This window comes from Strix aluco, chromosome 3, assembly GCF_031877795.1.
Source record: "Strix aluco isolate bStrAlu1 chromosome 3, bStrAlu1.hap1, whole genome shotgun sequence".
Lineage (NCBI taxonomy): Eukaryota > Metazoa > Chordata > Aves > Strigiformes > Strigidae > Strix > Strix aluco.
The window spans coordinates 53,563,837-53,588,905 of record NC_133933.1 but is presented as its reverse complement, the minus strand read 5'-3'; the positions used below and the strand labels follow the sequence as shown (position 1 = coordinate 53,588,905).

Sequence of the window (25,069 nt, the reverse complement as noted above, 5' to 3'; positions counted from 1 at the left end):
AAATCGATGAATACAGAAGAACTACATGCAAACTCAGTTAAAATGATATGAAGATGCATGTTTCACAGCTAGCACTACAAACGATTCTCTACAATTACTTAAATAGAATTACTCTCCACACATTCTCATGCCCCATGCTTTTTTCTCTGGCCTTTGAGTGTAGCTACTTCACACCTGCATTATATTGGTTCATTATTTTTCCAATGGCTGTATCAATGCATTTAATAAAGAAATCTTTTCTTACAGTATTTTCCCTGTCATTTCTGAAGTTTCAGGGGGAAAACAGATGGAAAAATGTTTGAACAAACGTGGAGCAAAAAGGGATATTGTGCAAAATGTAGCACATTAATTTCACATTATGCAGTTAATCTATAGAAAGGTTTATCTCCCATGATTTAACGGAACAGTCAAGACAGACATCGTTTGGTGTAAACAACTGACATGAAATGTGTAACTCCCAGTTTATGGCAGTTTACTCTGCTAAGAAAATGGAACTTAACATGTTCCTACACGCTCAAACATTCATTTGCAAAATGTTTACCATACCGTAGTAAACATTTAGGTCTTACATTTGTTCTGAGAAGCTGGATAACAACAATACGAGCGCGGCAGTAAGTGGCCGAGACAACAACCGTAAGCCTGTGACGATGTACCTTTTCTTTCCCACTCGTAATTGTTGTACACTTCGCCTCTGCCGACACCCAGGGGAGGCCGGGGACCCGCCGGGGGACGCTGACAAAGGATCCTGCCGCTCCCCCCCACCCCCCGTACACTGGCGGCAGCTCCAAAGGTCGGATGTGTCCCAGGTACTGCCGGGGCTGGGGGGCGACGCGCAGCCCCCCCTCTCCGCCCGCGCCGCGGCCGCCCCCCCCTCCTGTGGTGTGGGGCTCTCCCGGCAGGGCCGCTCCCGCCGCCGAGCCCCCGCCGCCGCCCGGCGGGGAGGGGAGGGGCGGGGCTCGCCCCCAGCCGCCGTTGCCGTTACCTCGCTGAGCCCCCTGTGCTGCGCTTGCCCGGGGAGCGCCCAACGGCTCCGCGTGTCGTTTGTCGCCGAGCCGCGGCGGCTGTCGCGACGGTCGCTCCTAAACCAGCGAGCGCCCCAGCGGCGCGCGCCCGCCGCCCTCACCCTCAGGGCGACCCGCGCGCGCTGCCGCCCTCACGGCCCGACCGGCGACAGCCCAGCGCGAAGCCACCGAGGCGCCAAGGCTGCGGCAACACAAAGCTCCGGGCGTTTATTCAAATAAATAAAAATGCACTTTTATGTACAAATATACAAAACCGTTACGCACATCTTATAAAGTAGTCAGAAGTCTTAAAAAAAACCCCGGGGGCACAGCCGGCTCCTCTCGCTCCCCGCACCCGGGCACCGGCGGGCGGGGGCCGGCGCCCGCTCCTTTGTCCCTCGCCCCAGCGGCGGCGCCGCCCCAGGAACCGGCTCCGGGCGCTGGGCCCCGCCGTCCAGCCCCTACCCGCACCCGCCAGGTCTCCCCCGGCGCGGACGACAGCACAAAGGACACAACAGCGACGGGCGGCGGATGGCGGCGCCGCCTCCGCCCCGGGCCCCGCCGGGCCGCTCCGCCGGCAGGTCCCGCTGCCCCGGCGGGGCTCAGAGGGTGCCCAGGTGCGGCAGCGTCTCCAGCCTGTCGGGGCGGTCGCGGCCGGCCGCGCTCTCCACGCCGCGCAGCCACTCGGTGCATTTCCGCACCAGCCCCTCGTCCACCGCGGCCCCCGCCGCCGCCGCCTCCTCCTCCTCGTACTCCTCGTCGTCGTAGCGGTGCCTGTCGTTGAGCAGCGAGATTTTCAGCAGGGCGCGCAAGTCGCCGCCGCCCGCCCGGCCGCCGCGCCGCGCCGGGGCCGCTCTGCCGCCGGGGGAGGGGGCGGGCTGCCCCCGCTGCCGCTCCAGGCTGCGCCGCTGCAGCACCCGGATGGCCTCCGGGGGCAGGCTCAGCGAGAAGCGCAGCGCCGTCTCCCCCGCCGCCCCGCCGAGGCTCTCGCAGGAGCGGCTGCCCGCCCCCGGCGCCCCCGGGCGCCCCCGCGGCTGCGGCGGGGCGGGCTGGGGCTGCGGCCGCGCCCCGCGCTCGGCTGGCGGCCTCCGCGGCGGCTGCCGCTGCAGAGAGGAGCAGGGCCAGGAGCTGGAGAGGGGGCCCGCCCGCTCCGGGGGCGCCCCCCGCGCCTTCCTCGCCGCCTTCTCCTCCGCGGGTCGCGGCGCCGCCTTCTTAGGGGCCGCCGCCGGCGGCTTCTTGGGCTGCGCCCGGGCGGCGACGGGGGAGGCGGCGGCGGCGGGGGCCGGCAGGACGGGCGGCAGGGAGGCGGTGCGGCCGGGAGCGCCCTCCGGCTCCTCGCCACGGGCCCAGGCGGCCGCGGTGCGCGCTCCAGGCAGGGCGGCGCATCTCCCCGCCGGCGGACAGGGCCCCGCTGCGCGCCGGGGCTGCAGCCCCATGGCGACCGGCGGACGAGCAGCCCCCGGCCGGCGGCGACAGCGCGGGGCGTGGGCTCCGTCTGCGCCGGCCGCCGCCGCTTTTCCCCCTCGGTAACCCGGCCCCCTTCCCGCCCCTCGCCCGCCCCGGGAACACCCTTCCCCGGCGCGGGGTGGGCGAGCGGGCGGGGACGGGGCCTCCGGGCCGCCTTCCCGCAGAGCCGCCCCGGCGGGGCCCGCCGCCGCCCTCCCCCGTGCCTCGCCCGGCCGGCCCCCGGCAGAGCCGGAGGGAAGGGCGGGCGGGCTCTCACTGCCTCCCACAGTCCTCAAGCGTCCGAGCGTGGAAGGGCGGAGGCTGTTACTGTCACATTTACCAGCACCCTCGCGCCATCTTCAAAAGATTAAGGGCTTTTTGAGCTCCGGGACTACTCGAATGACCGTGACCCAGGGCCGGCAGACGGGACAAGAGGGAGGTCAGCCACCCTGGGACCGAGAGCGGACTTGCACCTACGTAAAATTCCAAAAGGCACAAGCCCCTCGGAGGACAAGAGCAGCCTCGCTTGGTAACAAAGAGCCCAGTCCAGAGATCCTTCTTCCTAGCCTCCCTTCCTTCTGTGATTGCTCTACGCTGTGAAGCTCTACGCTTCTGTTGTTTTTTGGTTGTGTGGGGTTTTTTTGGTTGTTTTGCTTTTTTTTTTTTTTTAAAAAAGGAGGAGGAAAGCAGTAATTTCCTACTCTTTAGAAGTACCTTGAATAGTAACACAGAGGTTTCCTGTGGTTGGAATAAGTAAATTTACATTTCCTCTGAGTCCAAGATTATTACCACTCAAAAATTTAGTCTAAACAGTCATGGCATATAATTTCTACAGATTGTACTTGAAAGTACTATTTTAATTAGGGTATTAGAATTTTACCAAAAGATGGGTAGGGTGTATGCAATCCACACAGATAGAGATCTCCACATCCATGGTTTCACACTGTCATAAAAGATAATCATACAATGAGGATGCATCAGCTGTGAACTTTTGGAATATTCATACACAGTAAACAACGATAGGATGTGAAGGAGCAAAAGATACCGATGAAAGAACACAGCGTGTGTGCTCTGTATGTAGATGAAGAAAGAGAACCCTTAAATACTCAGGGGAGAAAAACAAATAAGAAAGCACATGATATAACAGACCTCAGTGCATATATAAAATCATATCAGTACACAGAACTTTTGGACCTCAGTTCTTGAAGCCATGGTGATCTAATAGTGTTAACAGATGAGCGTTAGCTTTGTTATTTACCACAGCGCATAAATGAAAAAAAATCTGAATAGCTAATACCATTCTAATTAAAGATTACAGTGAAGGTGATTGTGTACCAGAACTGGTAGTCAACGGGCAAAACCAACTCTGGAGCAAGCAACTGCTCAGTCCTGAAGCTCCAAGTAGCGGGACGGGATCTTCCCTGTGCCAGTTATGGTCAGAAGCAGCGTCTGGGGAAAGGGCAGCGACAGTCATTTCCAGGCTGACAGCCTGCACTACCTACACACATACTCGTTCACCTTCAATGCAAACTGAAAACTCAAAGGAACTAAGAATTCACTCACGGGTCCACCGGCACCCCAGGGCTGTGACGGGCAGAGCTGGAGAGGCTGTCACTACACCATGGAGAACTAACAAGCCCAAGAGCCTGCTGCACGGTGGGGACCACCTGGTCCCCTATCATCCAGCAAGAAGGATACTTCACTGGCAATTTATTGTTACTAATCAGTGAAAAGTGAGGCTTGGTTTGGCAGTTTAGCTACAAAATCATGCAATCATCCTTCATACAGCTCCCCCAAAAGATGCTGCTGTTTTGTGCAACGTACACTGAGATTTAACAGGAACACACCGCAATTCATCTCTTTAGCCTGGGTCCTGAATACTAAAAGACAGGGGTTTTTCCCCTTCCTGACACTGAAGCTCACATTCTTCTATTTGTGGATTAGCAGAAAAAAAATAATTCAAAAAACTGGGGTTTAGAATGCAGGTAATCAAGCACACCCATCCTGTGGTAAGAACCTCCTGTAATATAATATCAGCCAAACATTAAGGATTTAACTGCTCCTGAATAACTGAATAGCTCTTAGTTGCAAAAAAACTAGAAAACATCTTATTGAAGCTAGGCAAAGCATTGGAGTATTTCACTTCAATTTGTTACCAGCTTAAGTCAGAACGTACAGTTTGTCTAAACTGTAACACACAGAAGCTTTAAAGCCACTTCTGCAAATCCAATAACCAAATTTGGACACAGTCATATACATATCCCGCTTTCTATATTTTCATATTTATTCAAGTGTAATGCTGAAGTTTTCAGCCCTCTATAGCTGATTCCTAAATCAAAAATAGTTTAGGCACCTTTAAAACTAATTTATTTCACAAATTTCATATATACATTAGCCATAAGCTCTTTTAGTAAAAAGTATTTAAGTATGAAAGTAAAAAAAAAATCGTTTAAAATATAGCTTTTTAATAAAATCCAACAAGCTTTAAACAGACCTTTCACATATTCTCATTAAGCTTTTTCCATAAGGCACATGTATAGACATTTCAAAGAGCAGTTAATTATAACTTACCAAATCTTTACAACATTTATAAAACTCTGTCTTTGGAAAAGCATACAATGAATAATACACAAACATAAATGGCACATTGCAAATTTTAGACAGAACTGTAAATGAAATCTTTATGCATACTACCCAGATCTTAGTGGCTTGCCTCCACTGGGGAATAAACTGTTACTGGATGCAAGGTAGTTTTAAGACTACTCTGCACAAAGTATCTAAATGTACTTTTTTGTTAAAAATAGCCTAAAAGTTCCAGGGTAAACACACACAGTTCACCCAATTTATTTTTAAAACTGTTTCTAGTAAAAAGTATTTAATCCCCCAAATAGAAAAGGCAAGGAAAATACTAAATTGTTACTGGGTATTTAATGAGTGGAAAAGTATAGTTTTCCGAGCAAAATTCACAGAGGAATAGATGTTGGCTTTTAAAGCGTACAGTGGTTCCTGGTTTTAATTTACCCTAGACAGGATGAGAAGCATTTAATCACAGCATCCCTTTAAAAAGAAAAAAAAAGTCAGTTAAGATACTTGTTATTTCCTTTACATACGTATCAACCATTACATATTTAAAATTAAAAATATTACACAAACTAAAGATAAAAATCAATAGTTTATCAAATGCAGGATCTTAACAGTCATCCTTATGTTGAGTACATCTACAGCACCAGCTAAAGCAAAGGCTCAAGCCCGCTCCGAAGCTGCCCATATTGTCTAAGTCTTCCACACCGTTTACATTCAAACACATGCTAAAATGCAGACAGAGTGTTAAAAACTGTTCTGCAGCACACCTGGTGGCTTAGCGAAGGTCAAAGCCTTATTTCACAAAGACTGGACAGCAAGGGCCGGGCTGAGGAGCATGCCAAAGCCAGACAATCAGCAAAGCACAGGTGCTTTCAGTCCAGTCATGCTGCAGTGAAAACAAAAGCTGAGGCTGAAGGGTCTAAAGTGCACATACTAACAGTGCAGGACAGAGAGCTGGCTCAGCCTTAAGGTTTGAAAGATCTGAAGGGGTCTATGTCTTTAACCAACAATAAACTGTTTTCTGACTATCCTACTTAGATCACTCACTTTATTTTTAATTTTCTCAAAAATGTAACAACTTATTAAGGAGTGCAATTTGTATTCTGTTATTAGTCAATTTGAAAAATGAAGAAAAATACTATCATGATTCCTTAAAGTCACTGTATGTATGGTTTTTGTTGTTGTTTTGGTGTGGGGTTTTTTTAGTTGGGTTTTTTTTTTTTTTTTGCTATGTCAGCAGGAGAGCCACCATTAATTAAAAAAACCCAACCCAAACCCCAAAACCACAAACAAGTAAATTGTTGTTAAGAGTAAATTATTAACTGACTTAAATCAAGTAATGATAATTTTGTGGAAATCAAGATAAAAGCATACTTTAAACTAATTACGTAATACTGTTTTCTAGCACTGAACATCGTTTAGATCACTATTTCTGTAAAAAAGGCAGCCTACACAAAAAATTTATGATAGCATTCCACATAAGCAAGTAACTCATTAATCCCTAAAGAAATCACCGTACTACTAAAAGCTGCCTGCGTAAAATTCAGTTCTTTGGCTCGTAAAAATCAATAAAACCAAAGACAAATAAAACCAAAGAAATTGCGTGATGCATATAACCTATTGTTCTTCTGACCAGAACTTAAAGTACTGCTGATGGAGAAGAAAAGACCTGTGACTAGTAGCTGGACTTGTTTTCTGTGCAGAACAGAACATTTGAAAAAAGAAGGAATGACCCTACTGAGAGTGTCACATGGCCACAGGAACTATAAGAAGACAAAATACTACTTTTGACTGGGTTAGCCTGAGATGTCAGAAACAGTAAGATGACAATTTGAAGCCTGAGTTCAGTTAAAGTATTTAATCAATTGTAATTATCAACTATCATCTTAAAAAAAGACATATATATGGCTTAATCCTCTCTAGATCAAATCTGAAGCTTTACAAAAAAAACCCCAAACCATAGTGCAGAGTTTTCAGCAAAGTTACAGAAAAACTACAGGAAGATACCAGATGAAAGGGACAGATAATACTTTGTATTCTTTTTTTTCTCCACTTTCACTGCAGAAAACATCATTAAGTAATATACAGACATGGAAGCACTTTATTTTTGTAAAAAACACACTGCTCAAAGACTAAACTACATTTGACATGAAACACTATAGAAAAAACAGATTCTTCAGTTTGTTTACTTGCATGTGGTTTCACTATGTGTTTGACTAGCTTTCCTTCCCTTTTTGAACACACAGAGTGAAAGAGAGAAGCTTGCCAAAATGAAAATTAACACGAAGCACTGCCTTTGCCTCTCCTAAAAATGATGGAGGAATTCAGAAGTAGACTTAGCAGTTGAAACTATTCTTGCTTGTTTGCTTTTTACTAAGACCTCAGATCCATAAGATATCTTTAGTGTAAGTACTGGAAAAATCACTATTGCATCAATGCATTTTTAAATCACTGGAGAATTTAAACAAAAACTCAATTTATTTTCAGTGAGGAAACTAGAATGAAATTTAACAAAGATAATTACTATGCACTTTACTTGTATTTAAAGCTTATATTAAGCACTACTTTGAGTACAGCTATGTCATTTTCTAAAAATTAGAAGGAAAGGGAGGAGGTTATGTTTTTTCACATACTCAATTTAAGGACTTTTTCCACCTTCCTATCATAAAGATAGCTAGCTGACTTCTGTTATGATGGAAATAATTATGCAGACTCACCTTGCAAAAGGAATATATGAGAGACTATACCTGAAAAAAAGAGGGAAAAAAGTATATTTGACAGAGTGTTCATGTCTCTCATGGAACCCAATTATTTCATTTTAGTCTAGCATTAATAAAAGCAACCTGTTGTAACAAAACTTTAAGATTACCAACTCAATTCAATGCTTACCTGAGAAAATAAGACACGCTTGGACAAGAACTAAACATACTGCCAAGGATTTCCTGTATTACTTTTTCCTTGGTGTTGGGTTTTTTTTTTTAATATAGTTTGCAACTTCTATTGCACATAAACTGAAAAAAGCAGATTTACTATCACCAGTTAAGGGATGGAAGTTTCTGGAAAAACTGTATTCTTCAAGACGAGACAACTTTTTTCAGTTTAAAAGACGAGATATATTACTATGTAAATATATATCTAATCATATTATTTATGTAACTCTAAATACAGATATATGCTGATATATGAATAATACGCCACAACCATGACTCTCAAACATTGATAATTCTATTATCCTCTGAAACTTGCTTCTCCAAACCTCCAGGCTATGTTTTGTTCTCATGCCCAGCCTGATCAAGCTCTAGGACACTTAACAAATGTCTGCTGTAAACCTGTAGAACATAGTTTGAGTTGGCAATGCTCCCTCTATCTAGTATTAAGCATTTACCTGGGCCCAGCACGATGCCCAACAGTCCCAATCCTAAACAAATGGTTATTTGTCCTTAGATCCAAGTTGAGTATAGACTCTGTGTATTCAGGGCAAGTTCAAACAAGAACTGTGGTCACCTTGGATCAGCTAGTAGTACCAAGTAATTCACCTGGGACAAGGAGACCAAGTATGTTCAGTTGTATCTCCATGGAGAAAGCAGTAACTTCCAAAACTTCTGCCAGGCTTGCAAGCAATTCACGTAACTGTGCTCACACATTCCCAAGTCGAGCCCTTGAGCGCATCTGGACGGTCGTCATAGCACCTGCTGCACTAAATTTACCTTCTCACAGCCACCCACTCTTTACCCAGTGTTGCTGCCTATTCTTGGGGCAGGACACACCCTATGAAAATGTTATTTAGTTTCTTCTATTTCAAAAATGAAAATTTAGTTAGATCTCAAAGAAGAGGGAGATAATCAAAGGCAGGGCATGTGAATATACAGTTACTTTCACAACAGAGAAAAGGCATGAGATTTTTTTTTTTTGCATATGTATTCATTTCATAATGTCTCAAATAAGTTCACACATTGCAGAATATACTTAAAATTACCATTTTTGCAAGATGATTGCATATAGATTTTGCTGAAGTTACACAACCTAGCTCAGAAAAACAGATTGAGGCTAGCATTTGAGCACACTTACATTATGCGAAGCGTATATATATAGGTTTATAATCATGCGGGTGTAAGGGCAGGGAGAAGGTAAAATGAATTTTAAGAAGCTTACCAGGTCATTGCCAAGAACTGCAATATGCAGAATAACACCGCCAAACCTTTTTTGTTCCACTAAGTAAAAATAAAGAAAATATTGCAAGTTAGTTCATTTTGAACCAGTCCATATTGCAAACAATTGCAACAGCTGTTCAGCCAAAATCTCAGTTAACTGACAGTGCCTAAATTGCCTTGTCTTAACTTAATTTGCTACTCCTTTCACTCTAACAACTTGCCATTTGTTTTATCCGTCACTCCATTAGCATCATGCTATGAAAACCTTCTCTAGCTTTGAAAACACTTAACAACATCAACGCTACCACTTTCACTTCAGTTCATGATACTGTCCTTCTGCAAATATGGAAGTTCACTTCAGCTACATATTTACTTCCATGGAACATAACTACAGCAAATTTTTCAATCAAGATGCTTGGAGGTACCTGTTCTGTCTCCTTTGTCTTAATCAGTTTAGTATTTGGTACCCATGGTTTCTAAAGACCACTACATATTCTCTGATATTCTGACATAAGTACGTATCACTACGACGAAAGCGTATTTTAGCTTGCTTTTCCTAGTTCTTAGTCCAGAGATCTGTGGACTGAACCTGATGCTCTAGATAGGTGGAAGGGTGCATTTACTTTGTAGTCAGCAGGCTCGTCATTCCACCTAAACTCAACTGCAGTTGGATACACAAATACCACACACACAAGCTCATCTTTCCTCCACAACTGAACTGTATGTTAAAGCTGTAATATAATTAATAAACTAACAAAGCTAGAGTGCTCTTTAGAGAAACAAAGTATTCTCACTTACCCAGAATACAGCACACAGAGTCAACACTAGGAAAAGCTGGGGGGAGATGAAAGGGGAGACAAAAAAAAGAATGAATACTCCAAATACACAGCAAAGCAAATACATCAACTGTTTTCATGTTTTCAATGTGTAATCAGCATTTTCAGAAGTGACTCATGAAACAAGCAGAGCCAAAGGCTGTCACACAGTGACTATATGCTGAACTCCATGTAAAGTGGTGCTTTCCAAAGCACAGTATGATGTGCTCCAGAGACAGAAGGTCTGGGACAAGTCTTAGAAGAAAGACGAAGCAGAAATTGACTTCAGGAACCATGAGGAGTGTAACCAGGTCTGTGTAGCCTAATGTGTTAGATGATAAAGCTTGCTTGAAAGCAACCAAGTAGTCTGGGAGCTGCTGTTCTATTATTTCAGTACATAGTATAATTTTGGATCTAGTATTTGTAACATCAACATCTGGCAAGAAAGGTATGTGTGTCACCACGAACAACCCATCATTAAAAACACCCATTCACAATCATGGTATTTGGCAAACATAGGCTCTGCTTCTTCTGCCAGTGTTTTTTCATCTTCTGACAGTAATGATGAGCCCACTAGGGAGCAGCTGCTTCATACACAGTGAAAAAGCTCACAAAGCTTTTTTCAAGCTACTTACACACCTCTGATGGAACATTACAATGATATGGTTTACTATGCCAAATTCATCACACCATTTGTGCAAGCTTTATTTTGAACTTTTCACTAAATCTCACCTGGCTCCCTGCATTTGTCATTACACATAATAGAAAATAGCATAAAACTCTACATTAATTTTCACTGAAAAAGAACTGTTGGCATTTTATTGAAATAAATAAAAATAACAGACTCTCTTGAAATTTTCCAAATATATCTGTGACTCCTGAGTTGCTACAATTCTAGCTTTGTGTTAGGATGGGGAAGAAAAGTCAAGTACATCAAAAGGTTTCTAGACTTTAGAATTTTACCAGTTCTCTGTATTACTGAAGTTTTCCATCATAACAGTCTTAGCTCTCATCCAGCATTCCTGTTCCCTGTTAGATGAAACCTTTCATGCTGTCTTTTCCTGACCTTATTGTTAGCTTCTCTGCACTAGTAGGTAGGTAGGTCGGTCTGTGATTTTTTTTCTACTCTCGGTTCTCCTTCCATTTCCCTGCTGTGTCTTGTTTCTACAGCCTTCAAAGAAGCTTGGTTTTTTTCTGTCACCATGTCTGAGCACAGTGGATGATAGGATAACAGAGCAAATAAATTCTGTGCTAGCTGTTTTGGTGTCTGGCTTAGGCCCTCAGCTTGACAAGAAAAAGCCCACAGCTGTAAAGTATTGGAGAACTCATGCTCAGCAAACAGAGACTCTAGAGAACTGGAGATATTCTTGGACATTTTTACTGCAGACCTATGAAACGTAACTTTCCTAGGACTTGTGACTTGGTACAATTCAGAAGAGATGGCAGAAAGTCACCTCTTTAACAAAGCTTGGAGTCCAAGCAAGGATCAAGTCACTTCTCCAAAAGATGTGGGTAAACATGAGCATCTCAAATGAGATTATAACTTTTCTTGACACATGGGTGTGTGAGAGAAAGAATATACAACCCATATGACAGCCATCCAGAATCATGAAGGGTTTCTTATCCACATCAGCTGTAATCAACTCGAAAAGAAAGCTGTATGATAGGGAGAATATGACAGCCAACTACATTTCAAAAATAAAAGTTGAAACACATCAGGAGGAACAAGAGAAAAGAAATACAAAACAAAAGCAGCAAGGGCAGAAACTTGTTTTTAACTACCTAATATAGTTTTGGAATTCTGGGACTGGGGACAGGGCTGTTTTTTCCATCCTCCTGGAAGAAGAAATGACGGTCATGGAAATAAAGAAGCCAGAGACCTCACAATGGAGAATTGTGAAGCTGAACATGTGGATTCCCAGACTTTGTGGAGAGAAATTAATTTTCTCCACTGCACTGAAAGTGCTGAACCACTAAGCTATACAAACAGCACTGCAGTCAACAAACAGCTGTCAAGCTAGACTTGGTGACCACTGACTGTTCACAGTAGCTGAAAAGCCTCTCTCTAGCCTGGTTCTTGAAGAAATTGTTTTAGAAAACAAATCAGTCAACCTAATATTAGCATTTATTAAGAAATATTTAGTTAAGAACATTTTGCTCCTAATGATTAATTAAAAAAAACATAAGCAACAAAAACACAAGCTCACAGAAAGGAGTTAGATAATCTTTATAATATACAGAGCTAATCAGCTTGACTATTATTACTCAATACAAAGAAGAGTTGGACTGAGAAATAACTCCCCTTTAGTAAAGCCTCAGATTTAGCTTTGAGGCTAAAGGAGAACTTTTTAGCAAAAGGAAGTAAAGACAGTATATTTACCAACATCACAACTGTGGCTATTAATCTTTTTGGCTCAAACATTGCTTTCAATTGCTTCAGTGGCCCCATCAGGAAACACGTACTAATAAGAGGGAAAAAACAAAACAAATGGTAAATCACTTCCAAATAAATCTTTGCAAAAGACAATAAGTAATTAACCAGTTTTCCAACAGTTAGATGAGCACAAAGGCTTTAAAGAAGGCATTTCAGTGTTTAGCAACAGAGACCCGCCAGAATAAAAGGGTCCATGAATTCAGTCCTGGAAACAGCTTATGTATTGAGTCACCCTTGGTCATAAAATTCTTTCCAAAATGTTACCACTTACAGCAGAGGGTTGTCAAGTTGAAGTTCAGTGAATTTCATGTTGAGGCCATTCTAAGAACTGACTTGCCAAAATAATGTAAAAAATATCAAGACCAAAATTCTGTAGAAAATCTCTTTAAGAATAAACTTCTTAGCCAGGCAGTGTGCCAGTGACTACATTCAATATTACAGGGAAGCTCTAACTCTTTGCCCAAACTCAGCAAGCAAAAAAGAAGGAAAAAATTCTATAGTTTGTATTAAATCCTCCTGTTTTCTTCTACTCTGTAGTTAAGTTGAAGGGAAAATGAAAACCATCAGCAATGATATGCTGTACCTCTTCTTGCAAAGAAATGAGATGTGAACCAAGAATTCACAACTGTAGGAGTAATTATCTGACTTCAAATGTTCTGAGATAAGTCTCTTCCTTCCCTGGCATTGAAGCCATTCTGCTTTGCAGAAAATATTTAGTGAGAGAGTGAGAATGCCTGTAATTGTGTGGTGGTCTGAATGTTTTACTACAGAGCCAGAAACCTAGTTTAACTTCTTTTCTAGTTAATATTTATATGAAATGAAATAATCAGTAGCAGGGAAAAGTTTGGTAGAGCTCCCTCCTGAAATCAGTCATAAGCCTGGTGAAGCACACATTTTCTCAGACAGAAGAAATATGGAAAACTGCGCCCCAAGCAGTAAACAGAACCCATGGTTTGCCACACCCAGATGCTCCCCTACTAGCAACTTTGTGTATATACCCCCTCCTCTTCACTGTTTTTCTTAAGTTGCACAGACAGACCTCAAAAGTCCATATTAAATAGAAAAAAATGTTTTCTCAATTCAAAAGAAAAAAAAAAATGTTTTAAATTCACTGCAATCCAAACTAACTTTTTCTCAGTATTTTTTTTAATCTTGGCTGCTGGGCCATAAAATTAAATTAAGACAAAAAAGAGAGACCTGAAGAACTAGAATAAAAAATTAGTTAGCTAATGGAAGGATAGGGATGATGAAAATATGGCAGTAAAAATGAGGGAGGTTCAGGCCATGTGAAATAGGCAGAAAAAACCCCCTAGAAACCAAAATGCATTGATGCTAGCCTCATTAGCGTGGAAGGACAGACACCAGAAGAGCTTTGCCAGAGATGTGAGAGAATCCATACGGAACAGAAAGGTTGGAAAAAAATCTAGAGATCCTCCACTTACATGGCATATTTCTTATATACAACACATTCTGTAGAATCATCCCAGAGAAGAATTAAGTATCATTGTTTTCATGTTTGTGGTGAGAAAATCATAGTCAAAACAGGCTAGACAGGACTAGTTAGTAAGAGTGGTAACTGCAGCTGTTTTAAATACACAGACTTGAAAACAAGCCTGAAAAGTCTAAATCTCCTTGTCAGTTTGGGACTTTACTGGCATTTCCTACTCTTCTTAGAACACACTTGCCTGTTTAGATCTAAAAGGACTACTGAAGGAGAAGGGGGCCTCTTTTTACTTCTAATTTTAGTTGGAGTCCAGACTAAAGTTTTTCAGCATTCTCCTAAAAGAAGTATCAGTCTGTAAAGGCCTTCCTCTTAGTTCACTGACAATTAGACCTGATTAGTACCAAGTTTCTAAAATGCTAATTTAATTTGAAGCAGTGAAAATACACCCAAAATACTAGGTTAAAAAAAACCCCGAAACAAAAACCACAACAACAAAGAATAAAGAATAAGGTGGAGAACAGCAAATACTCAGTTTTGCCTACCTCCAGTATTAACTTTGTCTTGTTTTAATATGAGATGGAATAGTTATACAAATGAGACTCAGTTTTTGTCCCCTAACAAATCTGCTGAGAAAAAGCTGTACACCATCACTTTTCTCAAATGATAAAGCCATATTGCCTGAGTTTTAACAGATTAATTATGCCTTGACTCAAGTGTTAAGTGACTTAAGTCACAGAGTCCATGAAAGTCAAGATGAGACTCCATGGGTTTTAAGTCCCATGACCATGCTTCAACTGTGCTAAGGTAGTAAGAGGAGGACAAACAGAAACTGAAAATACTTTATTGACATGAAGTTTTTTCTTACATGTCTTTCAGTGAAAGAAGAGTTTTATATCCTAGGAGGTCTGTTCTGCAAATCTTTTAAGACTAACTGCTATGGGGAACACTGCAAAGAGCCAAGCATAGAATCTAAAAAGACACTGTGAGTGATTTTTAGGTTCTGCCTGGCCTTACAGTCAAAATGTGGATTTCCTGAACATCATCTTCAAAGAGTTTTCGTAGAAACAGCATAATCTTTCTGTTAAAAGCCAAGAGCTCCTTCCAGTAACATCCACACAGCAGGCAGACTACCAGTTTACCCCTGAAACTGAGGTACCTCTGTACGCAGCAGGACTTAGCTGTAGGAAGTACAAAACCTTCAGCCAGCAATGTTATTCATCCTTCAGATAGCAGTTGTGATGTGTCCACAAAACAATCATGTAAGACATCACAATGGGGCAATAACAAGTAAATAACTGATATTCATTAATCATTATAAACTTAAAACTGTAAGATAAACAAGAGTTTACATTATTAGCATTTCAATATGAAAACAATGCTGTTTATACACAACATAGACACCATTTTAGAGTAAAAGCAAATGGAAATGCAGATGAAAAGGAAGGTACTTTTCTAATAACAATAATTAAAAACTCGTACCTGGCTAATGCAGCAATATTTCCCAGGGTGTAAAACACTGCAAAAAGTTTGATCCCCTTTGGGAGCCATAGCAATGCTGTTCCCTATAAAAGATAGGTTATTTCTATGTTTGTAATTAGTTAATTCAATTTATTTAGATTTTATAGTCTATAAATATATTTTCAGACTATGAAGACTGTCATTCTAACATACCAGCAGAGTATACCGTTCTCACAAATTGTAGTAGTCAATATTCAGCATACTTCTATTGCCACCTGCTGGCAAAATAATGTACTGGTTTACTATATTTGACAATATTTTTACAACTAGGCAATGTTTATTTATATTGTTTATAACATTTATTTGCATTGTTATATTCTATTTATGACACTTTCAGTTTTGTTACAATGCCCCAGTAAACATCATACACCTCTGCACACGAAGGATAAAATGTCATAAAGCCACACTAGTATCTACCATCTCCTTTCTCCTCCGATCAACCATCCAGACTTGCAGTCTAGATACACACTAAGGCTGAAAAGAAATATTTTAGAACTCTTACTTCCAGACATCTCTCATTTCCACTAAGCACAAAAAAATCCAAAGCCTTCTGTTGATCCCAGTCCCTATGATGATCAGCGAGAAATAAAGCCTAAACTAGAAGCAAAACATGGGGTTTTTTAACTTACTTTTTTTTTTTAAGCTGTGATGTGGACACTGTCCTGCAAAAAAGCAACTATATTCTACCCAATTGCAATTTCTGTGGGAATCTGTGGTGTCAGTTTGCACAGACCACAGTACACGCAACCATGGAAAAGTGCAAGAAAAGAGTGTAATTGTATTCTACAAGGAAAGCCTATGGACACTTTGCAAAGACTAGATTAAAGAAAACACTGCACCCGCAATTTTGGTCAGCCAAGAACACAATAAATATACCAAAATGTCCATAATCTGAAGCAGAAGGTGGAGTTGCCAGATCTCAGCTTTATGTGGCAAAACTTAGCTAGGGAGCTGCCCATGAACACATATTCAGAGTTTTGACTCTTATCAAGCTCAAGATAACTCAAGGAAACTTTGAGAAACCAAGATCCTAAAGCCTTTTATCTGTTGTTTCAGTTTCATGCCATGTGATATAGAATAGGCACAAAGATTAAATACTAAAAAAACAGCAGCAAAGAGAGTATGTTAACCAGTGCAGAACTAGGTGTTAAAGCACAAATGTGGCATGTACTAAAATCTGTGATTATACTGGTTAAATATTCCTTGCAAAAAAAAAATGGAGGGGGGGAGGGAGTCAACCAAATAATGCTTAAGCAACCTTAAAAAAAGGGATATTTCAACCCAGTCTTGAGCTCCCTCCCTAGAACTTGCCCCCTAACACAAGCATCTGGCCAGAGTTTGTATCACTGTACTTGGCGTAGATATCAATATGAAGAACACCACTCTCTAGTTCCTTTATTGAGCTGATTACCACTTAAATAAGACCTCTCATAGGTATGACCAGCAATTGTTCTGGTCTACCTCTGGGCCTTGGGGAGTCTAACAAACCACAAGTTTTGATAAAGAATCAAAAGCTTCCACCTGCAGGAGAATCCAGGGAGTGGCTATCTCTAAGCAAGTGCCTCAAACAATCAACAGGTTGCTCCTCCACAGCTGCTTCTTCCTGTCCTGACATAAGTCTCCTTGGTTTAAAAACTCTTCACAGTAAATGGAAAAGCAGCAGCTGTCATTTAAATAATGGCAAAACCAGAAAATAACACACACAGGACAAGTTTCTCCGTCCTACTACCAGAATGCATTACGAGTCAAGACAATCTGCCTGACATTCTCCACAAAAACTGCGAATGTCACCCACGCACATTAGCCAAAGGCTACTGACTAGCTTACATCAAAAGCCGTGCTCTGTGAAGAACCAACATTCTACCGCATACTGAAAAAAAAAGAAACAAAAACCAAAACTAGCAGTCTGGATACTTCCCCAATGTTATTTCACCTGCTTCTGGGACTTTCCATGCAGATAAAGAACTGCTTTGTACTGCAAGTTACCCATGTCAGATTTTGACAGACTCAATCAATTAGTAGATCTCAACTTTTAACTGCGGGCTTGAGACTCCTGTCAACACCTCAAACTCGAGAATAAGCAAAAGATTTGGTGGCTGTAAGATCAATAGGAGTACAGCAGGTTTTTCAAGTGCCTACATGCTACTACTGTCATCACTTATTAATTTGCGAGTGTGACAGGTTACACTGGTGGTTTCTTTAGCCTCTAAAAACCTTTCAATCTTCCCTCTCCTTTTCCCCTTTTATTGGGGAGAATAAAAATAAGATGGGTACACACTGAACTACAGCAAAAGCTCTTTCCTAGTACACCAGTCACAAACCTAAATTAAAAATATAGCATATTTTGTCAGTGTTCAAACCTTTTAGTATGAAATTTTATTATGCTACAGTAAAAATGCTCTCTGCTGTGAATGAAAGACGGTCAAAATCTTAATATGAATGAGGTCCTACTGTAGAACATTAATAAAGTACAGGGGTAAAAAACCAAACACTTTACTTACAAGAATAGAACACACAATGCCAGCAACAAAACATATGGCAAACCACCTGACTCGAGTACCAAAGCTGAGTGTTGAAGCATCGAGGACCTTAACAGGAGACAAAAAAAGAAAAAGGATATTACAAATCCAGTTCCGAACCATCTAGATTTCTTTACTACTGAAGTCCTTAATTTCAAACAGAAGAATTTTTCAGCCAGAAACAATTATTTTACCTTGCTTAACAGTTGCTTGCATATTAATTATTTCAGTTTAAGAAATTATATTAGCAATCTGGAAACATATTTTGAAAAGAAACAAAAAAGACAAAACCTGTGAAGGTATACCTGGCACTCAAACAACACTGCTCCACTTTCAATCAGACTTTCTTAGCACCATACAATTACAACTGAAAATTATCGCAGCTGTACCAAAGCAGAAGGATGAATGACCTTCTAGCAATCTGCAAACAAATGTATCTATTTGTGCAGCACTGTATGTTCCTATAGACATTACTACCTTTTCCTGTTACTAGACAGAATCCATTGTACATATTAGTACAAGTATCCACTGCAAGCATTATGATTCCACTTCAATTACTCTTCCTTACAGGGTGAAGGTGTGTGCAGATTAACACAGCTTGTCTCATCGGACAGCTAACGTGTTGAAAGAGATCATTTTACTTCCTGCTTTTCCAGTGTGACTCCAGGACCTGTAAAGACCCCTTAATGAGCTGAGCTAGCTGACACCACTCACAAAGCGGGAGGAGAACTAGTGTTTCTTCTATTCTGATGACTTAGTCCTACGCTAGACTAATGAGCCAAACCAGCTCAGCAAGGTATCAGAAAAGCAGCAGGGCTGATACAAGAAAAGAGGCAGGGCCACACGGCTGGCAGAAGAACAGCCCCTTTCAGCAGAAGTGAGTGATCAGATATGCTCAGCTCATCCTCTCCACCCATGCTGTAAGAATAATGTATTTCCGCTTATTCCAGGTCACTAAAATCAAATATACTTTCTATTTTAAAGTAGTCTATTAAGTGAAGTGTTGCTTCAGCTTACATAAGATGACTATGGAAAGCTAACTTTCCTATTTGTTCAAATGACGCAACCAAACTTGCCCTCTTGTTATCTATTCTACAGATATTTTCAATCAAGTATTACTAACCAAATACACAAGTTAAGGCTTCCCCAGCCAATAAGTTTGATGTTTCTCCTACTCTTTTGAGAAATTCCTCTTTCAGGTAGGGGCAGGTGAATGAATGAAATTTGGTTACTGCTTAGAATGCTTTCTCAACTGTACAAATGAGGAATCCATACCTAGTTTAATAGAAAAGGGCCACATACAAGTACACATTTATGTGCTGTAACTAATCAGTGCCTGAATGTACATCAACAAAGAATAGCTTGGACTACTTTCTACTGTAAAAAACTTACTAACCTTATTTAATCAAATTAAATACTTTGGAGATCAGAATACTAAAAATAATCTTTTACCCTTGCCTACTGTCTGAGCACAGAGCTGGGATACCATATTGTTCTGAATTTTCCTTCCCCTTCTCTGTGTTCAGCAGTTAAGACAGAACTTCCCAAAGGTCAGAAGATGCAGCTTACCTTGTTAGGTCCCACTCTTTATCCTTATGTACGCATTAAAGAAAGGGACAAAAACAGTAACTGAAAGATATTTAGTATTTGAAATCATATTTGATAGTCACATTCCTGAATGTCTACACAGATAAAAAGTGCAGGAAGAGCTGGTAGGACATAACTGAAGATATCCATTTGAATCACACTTTTAGTTACAACTATTCATGCAACTAATCACATGTACACCAAAGAAAAAAAGAAAATAAGTAGGGTAAAAATCTTTTCTATCCCTGCTCAGAAACAAATTGTGGATGGGCCAATACTATCAGTACACCCAATGCACACATTTCAGATTGACTAGAAAACAGGGAAAGGATGAAGGCAAATCATTTCTTCAGGCACATCAGGCACACTGCTGTCACTTACTGCTATTCTACTTCTAGACTTAATATCTGATCGTGTTCCTGAAATAACCAGCAGGAAATTTCATTTTTATAAATTTGAAAATAGCTTTATCTTAATTTAAATCCCTAACAGTTATCGGGTGGAAAAAATAACAACACCATAAATAAGTGAACCACACAAAGGCTTGGGAAAAAATGCCACAGATTTAAAATATGATTTTAAAACTAGTTTAGTAGACTTTATGGATTTAATTCTTAAAAACTTAGATTGACAATACATGCACATGAACTGCAGGAAGATAAGCTGTGGCATGAGGGCTGCCAGAGCACCACAACATAGCATTCTCTGTAATAATAAAACTAAATAAATTGGCATTAAAATTAAGGCTGATTCTCCAACCTTTCCTGATGTCATCACCATTTATGTTATCAAGCTGAAGCTACTTAATGCAATGTTTGAAATCCTGAAACTGGAGATCTGGTAATGCATTTTCTTAGTCCCTGATACCTAATACTTTTTAGCTTTCATGGAAGCAATGGAACTGGTTACCTTTCTAAGATGTCTGTTTCACCCCTGCAGTGAAGCACCTTGCTGCAGAAGTTGAGTAATAGGTACATAGTTCAACTACTTAAACCACAGACTTCAGCTTGTGCTAAAATGCCAGGCTAGAATCTGTAAAAGTTGAGGACCTGACCAAGTGCTTGCCTATTCTGCCATATCTGCTGCAGGAGCGGTAATTTCTGTAAGAGGGGCTGTGCGACACCCTGAAGTAACAGCTTAGGTTCTCACACCTACACTCACAGAGATTACAAACCGGACCCCTAAGAAAAAGTTAGTAAATCTAAGCTGCCTATGCAACAAAAGCAGGAAACAACGTAAGGGTGATTAGGACTTTTTTTATCGTCTGTCATAAACCATACAGCTAATCCTAGATTTCAGAGAAAAAGAACTGGTATTACACTCTACAATATTTGCATTAGCAGAAGTTTTACTTAGAAGATTGAAAAAATTGCCATGCAAATTCCACATCTGGGGCAAGATTCATATGAAGAACTGTGCAGTGACAGCAGCAAGGGAGTTCCTGTAAAACATACCCTTTCTGATATGCTGCTTATTAGCTTGTTTCTAAGTAAAAAGAAAAAAAGAAACAGAAATCAACAAAAAGAAACCTTTAGTCTTCTACAGCTAAGCCTTAATGCCAAACTCCTGGGCAAGAAGCAAATATTTTTATTCACAGATATTCCAAGAAAATATTACATCAAATAAATGACCAAGACATCCAGAAATGAGGAGGAAACCCTAAGTGGAAACTGGAATCCGACAGGCAGACTTCCCAGAACATAAGGAATGGTCTTGCCGTTGTGTAATACACAAGTTGCAAGAGACAGATAACAGTGTCTTTACCGAACAGCTTTCTGTGGACACCCAGTAATTCATATGAATAACAATCTGCAAGGCTGCCTTTGATCAAACTTATCTCTTGTGGTTTTGAACATCTACCTAGGCTGCTCCCCCCATACATTAATGGTCTTATAAAAGTTTTCCAATTTATAAAAGTTCTGGGCAAACAAAATTAGAAACGCTTTCTTTTACAGGTTTTAAGAAAGATTCTAGAAGTTAATGATTACATCTTTTCTTGATAGTAAATTTAAGAATATGCAGATAATGGAGAAAACTCAATTTCAAAGAAATGTTGAGTACATTTGCATAATTGAGTTCCTAAGCAATATTTCAAAAAATATTTCCCTAACAGGCTTCCTTATACGTATTTCTATCAACACTTCAGAGTAAAACATAAGAAATGTAAATATCTGGTCTATTCCTCCTTGTTAAAATCTTGTTGAATGCTTTAAACAGTTGTTAACAGACAACTATCATGAAACTACAGCCTGAAAATAAGTATCCAACAGACTGATTTTGTATTAGTTTTGTTGTTGATAAAACTAAACAGCAAAATGCTGCCCTGACAACATCATTACACTGGTATATTTATGATTATTGATTTTTTTGTAATAAATTCCTTTAATTCTTTTTACTTAATATTTAGAATAATTGACCAACTGTCACTTTTTGCTGCAATTAGATCATCTGATGAGTTTAGAAAGTACAGAAAGACTTCACTGAATCGTTACACAATTGTCTCACTATATACTTTTCTTCTACTTCGCAGGAATTACTACTGACTTCATGATAATGGTTCTGCAAAAATCAAGAAGGAGCGGAATACAGAGGTATCTATGAACATGAACCATATGATGGCTATTACACAACTATCAGCTATTCTGAAGAGAGGGCCATTGTTTTTAACCAAACACATGACTCAGTTCCAGAAAGGTCATCTAAAGCAGTTGAAGATTTTACACACAATATTTTCTTTCACAACCTTACCTCTTAAAAAGTGTCCTTCTCTGCATGGGTGCACATACTTTTTTGCTCTATTACATACACTTTAAAATAGTCAACACCATTCAGCTGTAAAGTTATAGCTTTAGTGAATGTCACATACGAATTTCCTCACTAAAAAGAGGCTTGTTTTCCAGTGTTCTATATTGCTACTTTGAGAGAAACCTACAACAGAGACATTGTCTAACCTAAACACTTGAGTTTTTCTTCAGTGGGTATTTATTTACTTCAAAGATCTTGTTCACCTTCTCAGCATGAAGCTCCTTTGCACTACCTCAGAGGCATATTTCTAAGTTTTCTTCTACCATGTACTGGATAGACTTTAAACACCCACAGATTCTTCCTATTTAAAGTCTTCTCCAGCTATAACAACATCATTACATACAATAATCAAACCATATATAGCTTAGTTACTGACATTTAACAAATGACACGTTCTTAGCTCAGTTCTCTCCTCAGGAGATACACCTCAAATATAAAATTATTAAATACTTAAGCATTTATCTATTGATGACTGCCTTAAAACAAACATCACCGTGTCAAGTAAAGGAGAACTGTATGTCACTATCATGTGTCTCGTGAAATGTGCCTGGGGATGGCAGAGTAATTAATTCTCTTGGAACTGAACTAAGATTAACTGAAACATTAAGTATTTATTTGATAATCTTGAGATAAGATCTGAAGGTGAAGCATCCCTCCCAAATGCTGGCAGCCAGTTCTGATGTGAAAGGGCACAGACACTACACCACTTCCAGAATCGGTCAGGTGTGGACACAATTTAGCTGTCTGACTGTGGCAAAGAGGCCAAGATCATAAACCTTGACGATCAGCAGCAACTCAGTGCAAAGACAAGCGAAGCATGTCAGCAGCAAGCTGCTGGGACTAATATTATGCCACAGACACCAATTATACTGAGGATGCGCTGGTTCACCAAGGTTTATTAGCTGCAGCTCAGATCCAGGCTGCTCTACATTCCACCTTTCTCCACCATGCTTCAGCATCCTGCTGCACACTGCCTGACGTGGGGAACTCTGACCTGCAGTCACACCAATTAAAAGGGAGCCGATGGTATAAATAGTTGTTTATAAATATGCTCAGCTTCGCTTAGCAGTTAAGTCTCAGAAATGTATGGTGTTCAAACCCAGTAAAAAGTAAATAACTGACGATGAGGAAGACAGTGGGGAGAAAAATTAAATTGTACTTGCGGAGTATGGGGCAAAAAAGGAACTTCAGCACAATATATACAAAACAATCTCTGTCTAGAGAAAGTCTTTCTTTGCTTTGGCAAACTCAAGGGCATAAGGAAACGGAGAAGTAATTTAGAAAGAAAATCTATTATTTAACTGATCATCAAGTACCAAGGCTGTGTAGGAGGAAGAGTACACACAAGACAAGGAGACCCTGTTATCCCAAGGCAAGACGTGGAAAATAAACCCAAAGGACCCCAAACCACCAGCACAACAAACAGCTTCTCCACACACTCAAAATTCGCCAGAACTCTTACTCCCGGTCAGTGCCTGGTGCCCACAAACCTCGTCCTTCAGCGCACGCAGCAAACTTTCGCGTCTCCTTTGCCCCCCCGCCTCTCCCGCTTACTGACAGGGACGGGCATACGGGCAGGCACCGGGACAGGGGGTGTCCGTGCGGGCGTGCACAGGCCGGGGAGCGGGGAGCGCGGGGAACGCGGCAGTGCCTGAGGCCGCAGACACCGGCGCGGGCCTGGGAGGCTTCGGCGACTCCCCGTTACGGCGCCGGTGACGCTCAGGCCCCTGCGCCCCCGGTCCGGGGGAGGGGGCGCCGGCGAGGGGGCAGAAGATCGGGTGCTCGCCGGAAGGTACCTGCGCCGTCAGTCCCTGCTCCTCATCGTCCTGCCCGGTCAGCACCCGCCGCAGCTTCTCCATGCTGTCGCTCGGGCAGGACCGGGCCGGGCCGGGCCGCACCGGAGGGAACGGGACGGAACAGGACGGCGCTCCCCTGCCGGGCCGCTGGCCCAACCGGAAGTGACGCGACCCGTAGACTTCGCCCCCTGGCGGCGGGCAGAGCCCGCGCCTGCGCACTGGGGGGGCGCCGCCGTGGGTGGGCGCCTGTGCAGGCCTCGCCGCAGAGGAGGGAGGGCTTTCTCAGTGGGCCCTGGCTTCATCGCTCCCTGCGGAATGAGCTTATTTCGATCCGCACGGAAGTGATTTGCGTGAGCTCAGTGGTGCGAGCTCGCAGTTAAGTAAAGCCTTTTGCGTCGATACAGAACGGTAGCACCGTGATGACCCACGGCCCTGCAAGAACCGCAGTTAGGGCAGGGTGGTGCCTGCTTAACCCTGGTTGTACCACCGACACGGTGCAGCCGGAGCGAGGGTTTGCTCCTCCAGCGGCACGCTGCGGGTGCGCTGCAAGCACCAACGCCAACCGCCCGCAATGAGGGGTGCCTGTTGTGTCCTGCACAGCACCTGTGAGCAAGCCAGGTGCTTTTCCAGCCTCGGATGGGTGGGGCAGACAGAAATGGGATTGGCTGTAACGGGCTTCTTCCAGCGGTAAATGTAACGCGTGTATCAGTGCAGAGATTTCCAGTAGGGTTCTGTGTTTTCTGTTAACCTCTGCTCCTGGGAGAAGGGGTATGGCTGCCCATCGCACTGCCTTGTGTCTTGGCTGCTGCGCCTGCTCATTGCCAGCAGCATTCCAACCACCATCCCCTCTCTTCAAGCATGGTGGCCCTGCATAAGTCTTCCCTGGCCTGCTCCGTTCAGACGCTGACCCCCTGTATGTTCCTGCATCTTGTCATGTGGCTTTGCTGTGTGACCGGCCCTCAGACGAGCA

At 42.1% G+C, this 25,069-nt stretch overlaps 2 protein-coding genes across 2 annotated transcripts; both read right to left on the bottom strand.

Moving 5' to 3' along the window:
* Nucleotides 1-1,204: 1,204 nt before the first annotated feature.
* On the bottom strand, nucleotides 1,205-4,758 carry PRR18 (proline rich 18). The gene is made up of 2 exons (XM_074818609.1): nucleotides 3,783-4,758; nucleotides 1,205-3,390 (listed from the first exon to the last, which is right to left on the bottom strand). The coding sequence occupies exon 2, from the start codon at nucleotides 2,435-2,437 to the stop codon at nucleotides 1,604-1,606; it is 834 nt and encodes a 277-aa protein (XP_074674710.1). The 5' UTR covers nucleotides 2,438-3,390; nucleotides 3,783-4,758; the 3' UTR covers nucleotides 1,205-1,603.
* Nucleotides 4,759-4,892: 134 nt separating this feature from the next.
* Nucleotides 4,893-24,261, bottom strand: SFT2D1 (SFT2 domain containing 1). Its single transcript, XM_074818610.1, has 8 exons — nucleotides 24,100-24,261; nucleotides 17,894-17,980; nucleotides 15,354-15,436; nucleotides 12,377-12,458; nucleotides 9,980-10,015; nucleotides 9,183-9,241; nucleotides 7,748-7,777; nucleotides 4,893-5,504 (listed from the first exon to the last, which is right to left on the bottom strand). Exons 1-8 carry the CDS (start codon nucleotides 24,160-24,162, stop codon nucleotides 5,465-5,467), a joined length of 480 nt encoding a protein of 159 aa, XP_074674711.1. The 5' UTR covers nucleotides 24,163-24,261; the 3' UTR covers nucleotides 4,893-5,464.
* Nucleotides 24,262-25,069: the final 808 nt, after the last annotated feature.

What these genes read in the sequence shown, in the direction of transcription:
- SFT2D1 (XM_074818610.1), bottom strand. Translation starts at nt 24,162, where the DNA reads ATGGAGAAGCTGCGGCGGGTGCTGACCGGGCAGGACGATGAGGAGCAG. An exon ending in CTCTGTGTGCTGTATTCTGG is followed by an intron (nt 9,242 to 9,979) that starts GTAAGTGAGAAT and finishes ATTTTTACTTAG; the next exon opens with TGGAACAAAAAAGGTTTGGC. An exon ending in CAGTTCTTGGCAATGACCTG is followed by an intron (nt 7,778 to 9,182) that starts GTAAGCTTCTTA and finishes TCTTTTTTTCAG; the next exon opens with GTATAGTCTCTCATATATTC.
- PRR18 (XM_074818609.1), bottom strand. Translation starts at nt 2,437, where the DNA reads ATGGGGCTGCAGCCCCGGCGCGCAGCGGGGCCCTGTCCGCCGGCGGGG.